The following is a 12,059-nucleotide window of genomic DNA, read 5'->3' on the forward strand; positions in this document are numbered from 1 at the left end:
ATCCTTTTCGTTGAATAATGATTGTTTAATTGATTTCAAAATGGCTATTAAATGTTCTATGTACTTTGTAATGGTTTACTAGAGTAATATGTAAGCATGACAATCATGTAATTTATATGATAATTTAGGATTTTTTTCATGTAAATAGATTCATATTTTATTATATATGTATAAAGGATTGAATCTAAAAACAGTAATTTAATACTGAAAAACTGTAAAAATTTAACCTTTAAACTATAAAAAAAGAAATTTTGTCCGTATACAATCAATATTGAAATAATAAATATATATTTTTAAGCTTTGTAAAAAACAAATCATCTTTTGTGGTATACGGGTGAAATCCTAGAATTAACATTCTTGATATAAATATACAATATTAAACACCAAAAGAGAAACAAAATTTTTTAAAAAAAAATTGTTTCGCGGTGTATGGCGGGTCAAAATTTTTTAAAATGCATTTTCACTTACTTTTGAAACCTAACAAAGAAAAATGAAGAAATATAAATTAAAACCTCATTTGGAGCATGCATTATTAAAACCCCCATTCTATTTTTGTTCCACTCTCAAATCTACACCATTATTCTCGTTTGTTCCGCAGTCAAATTCTAACCATACTTGTCCCATCCGATCCACACCGTCCACTTCCATCCTTTGAAATATTATTGTTGCACAAATTAGGATACTACTATTGTCACTCTCTTTTTTCCTCAAGTCTTAATTAATTCATTCTTTCACCTATTTGTTATAAAGCTTCCATTTAAATATAAGAAAAGTCACGACCAAAAATATATAAATCGAAACGCATGGACCAGGCCTTCATCAAGTGTAGGTAGTGGCATCAAGAATCTTTGTAATCAGTATCTGGCGGCTGCTGTGTTTGTGGTGGTGACCTTTCCTTCTTCATTATATATATTTCACTCTCTCCGGTCAACAAAAAAAAAAAAATTAACCCTTTCAATCTCTCAAAGAGCCACCACCACCACCACCACCACCACAACAACAACAATGTCTCTTCTTCTTCTCCCTACGAATTTACAACAATGCCCTTCTCCATCCACCTTCCCTTCTCCGTCGTCCCCTCTTTTGTCTCCGTCTCCTCCTCCTTCCAACGTCTTCTCCGTCGTCGTACCTCGTCGGAGATGTCTCAGATTGGTCACTTCTTGTGTCTCTACCGTTCCAACCTCTGTTTCTAATGGCTCTGCTCCCGCTTCTGTTGTTGTCGTTGAGCGAGAGCAGATTCGTCTTGGTCTTCCTAGTAAAGGACGTATGGCTGCTGATGCGATTGATCTTCTCAAGGTTTGTGATTTTTTACCTGTTTGGGTCTCTCAGTCTCAGTCTCAGTCTCAACAAACATAAAGACTGAGAATTTTTTTTTATTCTCGTAAATGGTTTCAATTGAGACTAATTTATAATTGCTTAGCTTTCAGCTTCTGTGTTTGTGAAACTTTGATTGGTTCTGAGAAGTTTGATTGATTCAACTCAAACTTTGATTGGTTCTGAGAATTTAATTTAAGCAAAGGTGGGATCTTTATAAAGATCGAATCTTGGCTATTTCTATTGTTATAGCTCCATTGACTCACTGAAATGTTGTTCTCCCTCTCACTTTGAGTGAAGTGACACATAGTGATTTGTAAATCTCATATCACGATTTTGACGTTTCCTGTTTGTTGTGAAGGACTGTCAACTGTTTGTTAAACAAGTCAATCCTAGGCAGTATGTTGCACAAATTCCTCAGGTAAAGCTTTCAAAGCAAACTCAAAACCACAGTGTGTTTGTTTTTAGTTTTGTGTATGACTTATTGCTGGTGTTTTCTTTTATGTTCTTCAGTTACCAAACACTGAAGTTTGGCTTCAACGGCCAAAAGATATTGTCAGGAAGTTACTCTCAGGAGATTTGGATCTAGGTATCGTTGGTCTTGACACGCTTAGTGAATATGGTCAGGTAAGTGATGACCATAACAGTTTACTACTCTTGAAGAGTTTTGATATCATGTTCAGAATGTAAGAATTCTTAGTGGTGGCGGTTATATCATTATGCTCATTGTAGAGATAATACCACCAGTTTTTGTGCTAGCCTATATAGAATTTAGAATATATATTTTCTCTGGATGGCCTCGTTTGCATCATGAGTAAGATGTTTGAGTTTTCATTTTAGGAAAATGAAGATCTAATCATTGTCCATGAAGCTCTCAACTTTGGAGACTGCCACCTGTCTATTGCGGTATGCTCTAATCTGTTATCATTGAGGTCTTCATATCATTACTGCAGATGGTTTACTAATTGCATCTCAAATGATCTCAGATACCCAACTATGGGATTTTTGAGAATATAAATTCTCTGAAGGAGCTAGCACAAATGCCCCAATGGAGTGAGGAGAGACCCTTACGCCTTGCTACTGGCTTCACTTATGTATGATGAGTTACAGATTCTCCTTTGGTGCGCTGTTGTCATTAATATCTCTCAGAGTTCATTTTGCTTCAATATAATATTTGGGAATGATTCAACTTGTTTTTGCAGCTCGGCCCCAAATTTATGAAAGAAAACGGCATTAAGCATGTGACATTTTCAACTGCAGACGGAGCACTGGAGGCAGCACCCGCGGTGAGCTTACATTATTTTACATCTACGACATAGCTATGCTGTGTTGTCAGACAATGATTCTTCCATAGCGATAGAAAAGAGACCAATTTTTCAATGAAACTATAGTTTGCTGCATCTTCATGATTGCATATGGTGTACTAATGTGTTAGATCAATCTACATGGTTTATTTCCTTATCCTTTGTTGTTTGTCTAGTTTAAACGTAGGTTTGCCTATTGGTGGAAAGATTTGTCAACGAAAATTCTAACATTTGCATTAAGTTCCTTATCCTTTGTTGTTTGTCGAGTTGAAACTTAGAATTGCCTATGGTGGAAAGATTTGTCTTGATTATCTGAAAATAAGTGTTACGCTGATATGCTCTGTAGAAGATAATGTTGTCAGTTTGTACTTTGTAGCGCCCTGATTTCGTATCTACTGTACACTGTCATCAGTATATGTTGACTCGTATGTTCTTGTTAATTAGATGGGCATAGCTGATGCCATTTTGGACCTTGTGAGTAGTGGGACAACGCTCAAAGAGAATAACTTAAAAGAGATAGAGGGAGGTGTTGTGCTGGAAAGTCAGGTGATGCGAACTTCTTGGTACCATGACTGTCTGTTTAGAATCTGTTGGCGACAATCAATCCTCAACATCTTTTTTTTTTTCATTTTCAGGCGGCACTTGTAGCAAGTAGAAGAGCATTGACCCAGAGAAAAGGGGCACTGAACACAGTACACGAGATTCTTGAGAGATTGGAGGCGCATCTAAAGGCGGATGGCCAATTCACTGTATGCACTTGGTTCCTATGATGTTTTTTTTCCTTATTCACCTTCGCTTTCTTTTCTCTAATCATTTAATTTCAGGTTGTTGCAAACATGAGGGGAAATAGTGCTGAGGAAGTGGCTGAGCGTGTGTTGAGCCAACCATCATTGTCAGGATTGCAGGTAATGTTTAAATATAGCTAAAACTGAAATCCTCAAGCCTTAGTTTTTAAGTTCTTTCTGATTGTTTATGGCTTTCTTACAATGAGCAGGGACCAACAATAAGCCCAGTTTACTGTACAAAAGATGGCAAAGTATCAGTTGACTACTATGCAATCGTGATTTGTGTACCAAAAAAGGCCCTATATGACTCTGTGAAGCAACTGAGAGCGGTTAGTTATCCCTGTTGTTTACTACTTCCATCCCAATGTTTAAATCTTGATATCTACTTGGATTCATCAATAGTTGGCGTTCTGAAAATATTCTATGTTTCCACCTTTGCATTGATCACGTGTTTATCGTTCCCTCTCTTGGTTCTCTTAGTCATGGTTAGAAATGTTATTGCAGGTCGGAGGCAGCGGGGTATTAGTGTCACCTCTGACCTACATTTTTGATGAGGATACTCCAAGATGGGGTCAGCTCCTGAGAAACCTCGGGATTTAAATGTCTTGCTAAGGAAGATGCATATGCTGAACAAGTTTTAAGAAGACTCTTTGGTGTAAATCTCTGAGTTATGGTACCTTTTTATTTTCTTTTCTTTTTCCTCACCATGTCGTCCTCCTTACTGTTATAATTTTTACCTCTCGTTTCTGTGTGGATCTTATTCGTTGTTGTTAATTCCGTTGGAACAATAAGAACAAGCCTGTTTAATAATACATTATACATCTTAGCAATAAAGGAACTCATTTGTTCATTAGTTATCACTTGCTTGTTTTTGTTAAACTGGGAGCTGTTTTGGTCTCAGAAACCAATTCCTTCACACAGGCTCGGTCTTGGGAGTTATCAGTCTCTAGGAAGGTATGCTAAATTGGCCATTTTGTGACTGACATGAAGTCAGTCGCTTCCTAATTTTGTATCATCAGTGCTATTATTAGATTAACATTGTAATAGTTGTAATATAAGAGGGGGAGGGGGGGGGGGGGGGGGGGGACAAAAGATGATGCTTTGCACTAAAAATCCAAACAAATAAAGAATACACAAACACACACATACACACCACACACACACACACACACACACACACTCAAACACAGACAAATACAGGCAAACACACAGATATCACAAATATTGATTTGCATACATTCATATATATACACTTGAAGAGTACATGACTTTTCTCTCTGGATTTTGGGTGTTTCAGCTAAAAGTGCAAGGTGGAAGAGGTAGTGTAAAGAGGTGCAGATATTTCAGTCGAAGATTCTTTCTTCTTGAAGAAAAAGAAATCTCCCACAAGCGGAATGATAGGTTTCTTCTTCTTCTTCTTTGTACTCTTCGCAAAATACCCATCTCTGTTTCCTTTGTTACTCTCAAGTATCTGAGCCAATGAAGGATACTCTTTCTGTATCCTCCTCGTCAGCTCTTTCCTCCTCTCTTCATCACCGCTTTCTTTCTCTTTTGGTTCCTTGAAGCTCACCGATTTGACCATGGCTGCCGCGCTCTTCCCTGCTGCATCAGCCTCGGCTTTCGCCATCTTTGACATGTTCTTATGTAGCTCGGCGTTTAGAGTAGCTAAAGCCACCTCTGTCTCTGACTCTCTCTCCTTCAACATCTTCACCTCTGTCTTAGTTTCCGTTATTTCAGCTTCAAGCTTCTTCAAAACATCCATGATCTCTTCTTTTGGACCTTGTGGCGAAGAGGGCAACAAGGAGCGTTGCTTCCATGGAGAAGATGGTAAAGAAGTGGTCTGGCTGATACTAGGACTAGCAATAGGACTTACCGTTATAGCAGTCTGGCTGATGCTAGAACTAGCAACAGGAGTTCTTGGTTTAGCGGCCTGGCTGACGCTACGAGTAGCAATAGGACTTGCCGGTTTAGAGTTTACGTTATGAGTTTGTATCGGTAGCATAATCCGTTGGCCAAATATGGCAACAGCTTCTTTAACTGAGCTAAAAGGACGAGATGTATCGACATGATGTTGTTCGACTTGATTATTTTCTTCCATCTCGTCTATATCCATGGAGGAACAATAATAGATAGAGAAGAAGGTATTGTATTGGTAATGTTTGGTAGAATCGGTTTGGTTTCTTAGCTTTTACAGCAAATTATAGGCATAGATTTAATTACCATTGTGTCAAGGTGAAGACAAAAACCATTCTAAGTACTTTTAGAAGTTGACTTGCCAACTACTTTTTGTTTCCTAATCTCTTTACAATGTCCAGTATTAGTAAACAGTAGAAACTCCTAATAGCATTACCAATAATTATTTTAATCTTTGTGTTAATTTTGTAAATCACGACAGTGACTTATGTGGATAAACAATTTTTGAAATCTCACAAACACGAGAACCAAACACCAAAGAAAATAAAGGACACAATTTTAAAAGAAAAAAAATAAAAAACAGAGGCCTTTCCTTAAAGAGAAAGATTGACTTCACGATCATCCGCCTATCGAGGTCTTCCAGTACCGTTTGCATCCCTAGCAAGTCTATCTGCTTGACTTCCAGCAAACTTTTCTCTGTAATGGTTCATATCTTCCTCATCCAATTTCTTGAACAATGTATGAGGTGTTCCAATCCTGTGGCTAGGAGGCAGAATCTCCCAAAGTCTACTTGCTTGTAATACCTCTCCTTTTTCGTCCGAGTGTGAAAAATGTGGTGGCAAATTTAGCTGTTTAAACACCTACAAAATACAAGAGAGATAACACTGATCACGCTTAGCATATTCTACTAAATCTAAACGGGAATCAACGTTTCTGAAAATATATATATAACTGACCTCACGAGAAAAAGATGGCATGAAAGGTTCTAATAAACGCGCAAGAAGGTGTACTAAACCAGCAGCAGTTCTTATAACAACTGCACAAGAAGGTTTGTCTTCTTTGTAGAGTTTCCAAAATTTGGTATCCTGCAAGTATGTGTTCCCTGCTTTCGATATAGTCATTGCGATATGAAGCCCGTTCTTGAGCTTAACCTTTTCCATAGCTTCAACATATTCTTCCACCAATGTTCCAACGTCTTTAACAAGTGATCTAGTAAAATCATGAGATTCAGGATCAGTAGCATCAGGAATGACAGATCCATAACCTCCTTTATCTTCAGGCTTTGCTATAAAACTCAGAACTCGATTAACAAAGTTTCCAAGATTATTCAACAACTCGTCATGAAGCTTTGTTCTCAAATCGTTCCATTTAAAATCTGTATCAGACTTCTCAGGCCTGTTGGTCAGCAAGTAGTATCTCCACACTTCGACAGGTATTTTTGTATCTTTTACATCATTACCAAACACTCTAACACCTTTACTCTTAGAGAACTTGCCGTCTTCGTAGTTCAAATATTCAGTCACACTAACTGTCTTCATCATAGTCCAATCTTCACCAGTTCCAAGCTGCGCTGAAGGAAACAAGACAGTGTGGAAAAACACATTATCTTTCCCCATAAACTGCTAAAGCTCAACATTCTCAGGATTCTTCCACCACTTCTCCCATTCAGATGTGTAACATGATGTTATCGAAACGTAACCAATAGGAGCATCAAACCAAACGTAGAAGACTTTTTCTTTATACTTCTCATGTGGAACTTGAACTCCCCACTTTAAATCCCTTGTAATGCATCTCTTCTTAAGCCCCTGCTCCATCGATTCAGGCACGTCCTTAAGAGATACATCTGTCGTTTGAATAGCATTCCGACTCCAAGATCCAGTAACTGATGTCTCTTCAACATACTTTTTCAACTTCTCTTTCAGCAACGGAAGCTCAAGAAACAAGTGGTCCGTGTCTCGAAATCCAGGTGTGGTTTTACAAACCTGTTTGAAAAATCAATCACTATTAAGAAAAGCCAAATCAACAACACAAATATCATAAAGGAGAGAAGCATATATATATAAACTCACCTTACACCTAGGATATTTAAGCTCAATAGGATTCAAAACCTTTCCACACTTTTCACATTGATCTCCACGAGCAGAATCATAGTTACAACCTTCAGTTGGACAAAAACCTTCAACAAGACGATCAGCTAAAAACTTCTTGCATGTATCACAGTAAGGCTGTTTCATAGTATCTTCTGAAACCCACTCGTTCTCCCACAGCTTGTTGAAGATGTCTTGGCAAACTTTTGTCTGTTCAGGAGTTGAAGTCCGACCAAACTTGTCAAAACCTAAACAAATCAATCATAAACTTGTTTATGAATTGCATGGTACTTGTCACAGATCTCTCTCGGTGTACAATTCTCTTCTAAAGCTTTTGTCTCTGTTGCAGTTCCGTACTCATCGGTTCCACATATGTAGATCGCGTTATAGCCACGTAGACGACAATATCTAGCATAGACATCAGCGCTTAGAACACAACCAATGATGTTTCCTAGATGAGGTACGTTGTTGACGTAAGGCAAAGCACTTGTGATTAGTATATTTCTCTTGCCTGGGATTGGCAACTTGGGAATGATCTTGCCGTCTTCTTCCATGGCGAAAGAACAAGTACACTAGCTAATTAGGGTTTTTTCTTTTACTTGAACGGATCACGGGATCAGAGAATATGGAGAAAGACGAAACAGAGATTTTTTTCCTAACTAGCAAATCTTTCATTAAACCTTATTTTATACTGTAAGACTATTCGGTTCGGTTCAAAGTTTTCGATTTCTAAAAAATAAGTTTTAGGTCAATAATCGGATTGGTTTGAATTGTTGAGTTTGGTTCGGTTCGGTTCTTTAAACAAAATTATAGAAAAAAAACTAAATAAAACTAACTTATAATATTTTTACACATAAGCTCTATATATTAATGTTTTAATGAATTTTATTTAAATGGTTATGTTAGAAAATTTACGGTAAAATTTTTATACACCTGTATTTTTGTATTCTATTTAAGTTTATACTTTTAAAACTCTGGTAGGATATGAAAGTATTTGATTTGCTGTTAAAAAAGGGTTTGTTTGCAATTTTGCATATTAGACTATTAGTACATTTTGGAAACTTTTTTTTTTTTTCATTAAACCTTATTTTATACTGTTTCCTCTTTGGAGATTATTCGGTTGGGTTCAAAGTTTTCGATTTCTAAAAATAAGTTTTAGGTCAATAATCGGATTGGTTTGAATTTTTGAGTTTGGTTCAATGTTTTCAAAACTGGACCGGACCGACGGTCGAACCACGTTAACCCGTGAACCGGCAGCATACCCAGGTTGGATTAATATCAAAACTCAAAAAAATTGAACAGGTAAAAAAACCATATCAACCCGCCAAAAACCCAAAAACCGGTGAACCATTGAACCGGATAAAACCGGGTTCTAACTTTTTTTTTGTAAAAACGAGTGCAATTAATTTCCTTTCTAGTTTTATTCTTAGCAGTAGTAAGGTTATTTAAAATAAAAAATTCCCGTAATTGAACTTTTTACCTTTTATACTAGTTTTTTCCTTCTAGTTTGAATTCTTTACAACTCACACCACAAATCTTTAAAATCAAGGTAATTTTTTTGATAGTGCATGTTTTCGTAATCAATTTGGTGTTCATTTTTTTTCTTAGTGTATGTAATGGAAGAGAATGATTACTAAAATATTTTATTAGTAATGATTAGTTTGTTACACTTTGAGTTTATTACTTTTAAAAAAAAATTATGATTATTGACGTATTTTATTTGGTATAACCAATTATATCATAGTTGTAATCATTGAAAAAAAATAGAAAACATATCCTTACCTATTATTTAAAAACTATCATCAAAATCAATTAAACCCGGTTGACCCCGGTCCAACCATATTGACTCATGACCCAGAAGCTTTCCCGGTTCAGTTACCGGTCCGGTTTTAAAAACATTGGTTTGGTTCGATTCAGTTCGATTCGGTTTAAAAAAATTGTAGAAAAAAACTTAAAAAAACTAACTTATAATATTTTTACACATAAGCTCTATAAATTAATGTTTTAATGAATTTTATTTAAATGGTTATGTTAGAAAATCTACGGTATAAATTTTTATCTTTTATATTAAAGCAGAAGTCAAAACGTCTCACATTCAATCTCAACAAAATTTTACTGTTTTGCCATTAATGAAAAGTGCCCCTCACGTTGAAATAATTTGCCCCTGGAAGTAAATTGTCCTATTTTTCGCATTAAAAATAAATCAAAAAAATCGAGAGAAAAAAACTATTTACACAAAAGTTATTTGCAAAATTAGAATTTGTGAGATTAATCCCTCAAATTTCTATATGATTCTCTTATTCTTTTAATTGGAGTTTAGATGACGAAAATATTGTATGACCTAATTGAATTTTAACAAATTAATGGGCTTAAAAAGTTTAAAGATCGACGTTAAAATAATAAATGGGTTTCTGCATGGAAAAAGGCATGATGACAATATACCCCCTTACTGAAAACCCTAATAATACAGAAACCCTAAAAAGTTAGGTCTTCTACATCTATAAATACAATAATATCGTTTGCTTAGACCATAACCCAAAAAAACAAAAAACAAAATCTCTCTTTTCTTTAAATTTTGTGATTCTTTTTCGTGATCTCAAATTTATATTTATATTTCGATCTTGCTGTTTTTAATGTTTCATCGACTAATCCTTTTTAAATTTCCTGTTCGTATAGTGGTAACTTGTAGAGCAAGGTCCACAAATCATGAAGCTTTCGTAGTTGTTAGTTCGTTCTTTAATAGAGGTAAAATATATTGTCCTTTTTTAGAATTAGTTTTGATGTATAATTCTTTAATGCTCTCAATCTTATAATTGTATTCGACTGATCCTTTTTATTCTTTCTGTACGTATAGTGGTTTCTTGGAGAGCAAGATCTACTAATCATGAAGCTTTGGTAGTTGTTGGTAAGTCCTTTAATAACTGTATATTATATTGTAATTTTAGGTTGAGTTTGATATATAATTCTTTAATGTTCTCAAATTTATAATTGTATTCGACTGATCCTTTTTTTTTTCCTGATCCTATAGTGGTTTCTTAGAGAACAAGATACACAAATCATAAAGCTTTGATAGTTGTTGGTTCGTCCTTTTATAAAGGTATAATATATTTAAATTTTCTAGGTTGAATTGTGATATATAGAATTATTTAATGATCTCGGATCTATTTATAATTGTATCCTGATCCTATAATACCACAGTTCGTACTGATCCTAATTGTTTACTTATCATGCAGAGATTTCTATGAAAGCAAGATTAATAAATCATAAAACTTTGTTTGTTCTTGGTTCGCCTTTTAAAATATGTAATATCGTGCTTTATGATTCGAAATAATTCTGATTACCTTTTTGTAACGTGGTTTCATATCTAATCATATAATATTAATAACTATTTGACCTAGGTTTCATGGATCAGGTGAATCAATCTACAAATTTGTTTCTACTCAATATCAGGTATTATTACAAGAACCAGATTTTTATGTCGATCATCTTCTTTTACAACTTATTTAATTAAAAAAAACTTTATTCTTGGAATACTATATTGTAGGAAAAGTTTGATTGTTAACAAGGATGCTCTAGAGAATGATGATACGATTTCTTCGACGATTACAAGAAATACGTTCTCGGATTGGATTACAAATAATACCCAAGCTGATCAAGCCAAGGAAATCACCTATGCTGAAATTCCAAAATCATATGTTTGGTGTGATAAAAAGATGATATGGAAGAGAAAATCAAGGAGAAGACAATTTTCATCACCCTATAATATTCCAATAATATTTGTTTCTTTAATTTAATTTGCATACTATAGGATGTAACAAAACTCTAATTATTAATAAATTATTTTTTGATATTTTAGACTATACAACTTCCATGAGAATATAGAATTTGGATTTTTGAAATAAATCATAAAACTACCTATTAATAAAGTTATGCCTTTAGAACAAATAGTATATATCGTAGATTTATAAAATTCCTTAAATTTAAAACGTAAAATGTAACAATATTTTGATGTATATTCTTTATTTGTAAAAGCCATATACGCAAAATGCATAGTTACCGAATTATAAAATTTGCAAATTTTGAAAATATTGAAAATGGAAATTATCATTGTTTGGGACATAAAACTAACATAAATAATTGAGATATATATATATATATATATATTTGAATGGATGCTTACATGAGCATATTTATTATAGTTTTAAAGTGATAAAAGATGGAAATAAAAATATTTGGATTATCTTAAAAATATTAAAAGATGATATATATATATATATGTTTGAATGGATGTTTAACTGTATGAGCATATTTATTATAGTTTTAAAGTGATAAAGATGGAAATAAAAATATTTGGATTATCTTAAAAAAATTAAAAGATGATATTAAGTAAATTTTGTATTATCGGAAAATAATAGTATAAGTAAGTATTGTTAAAATAAGTAAATTAACATATTAATCATTGTTTGTGACATAAAACTAACATAAATAACTGAAATATAAATTTTTGAATGGATAATTAACTGTATTAGCATATTTATTATAGATTTAAAGTGATAAAGATGGAAATAAAAATATTGGGGTCATCTTTAAAAAGTATAACATGGATGATATTTAGAAGATTTTTTATGATTGGAAAATAATAGTATAAATAAGTA

At 34.0% G+C, this 12,059-nt stretch overlaps 2 protein-coding genes and 1 pseudogene across 3 annotated transcripts; 1 reads left to right on the forward strand and 2 right to left on the reverse strand.

Moving 5' to 3' along the window:
- The first annotated feature begins 631 nt into the window (after nucleotides 1–631).
- Nucleotides 632–4,253, forward strand: LOC109124804 (ATP phosphoribosyltransferase 1, chloroplastic). 2 transcript variants are annotated; one of them, XM_010471989.3, is made up of 11 exons: nucleotides 632–1,296; nucleotides 1,676–1,735; nucleotides 1,828–1,941; nucleotides 2,155–2,220; nucleotides 2,301–2,408; nucleotides 2,517–2,600; nucleotides 3,063–3,164; nucleotides 3,254–3,367; nucleotides 3,443–3,523; nucleotides 3,613–3,732; nucleotides 3,908–4,253. In XM_010471989.3, exons 1-11 carry the CDS (start codon nucleotides 1,006–1,008, stop codon nucleotides 4,001–4,003), a joined length of 1,236 nt encoding a protein of 411 aa, XP_010470291.3. In that variant the 5' UTR covers nucleotides 632–1,005; the 3' UTR covers nucleotides 4,004–4,253. The 2 variants fall into 2 exon arrangements, 1 of the variants encoding a protein (XP_010470291.3); XR_015584262.1 differs by having other exon boundaries at nucleotides 697–1,296; nucleotides 2,301–2,435.
- Nucleotides 4,254–4,482: 229 nt separating this feature from the next.
- Nucleotides 4,483–5,891, reverse strand: LOC104750224 (uncharacterized). Its single transcript, XM_010471990.3, has one exon. It carries the CDS (start codon nucleotides 5,514–5,516, stop codon nucleotides 4,701–4,703), a length of 816 nt encoding a protein of 271 aa, XP_010470292.2. The 5' UTR covers nucleotides 5,517–5,891; the 3' UTR covers nucleotides 4,483–4,700.
- A 52-nt stretch (nucleotides 5,892–5,943) lies between these two features.
- On the reverse strand, nucleotides 5,944–8,020 carry LOC104753519 (methionine--tRNA ligase, cytoplasmic pseudogene; annotated as a pseudogene).
- Nucleotides 8,021–12,059: the final 4,039 nt, after the last annotated feature.

The sequence above is a fragment of the Camelina sativa genome, chromosome 16, assembly GCF_030686135.1.
Source record: "Camelina sativa cultivar CO46 ecotype springtype chromosome 16, ASM3068613v1".
Classification (NCBI taxonomy): domain Eukaryota; kingdom Viridiplantae; phylum Streptophyta; class Magnoliopsida; order Brassicales; family Brassicaceae; genus Camelina; species Camelina sativa.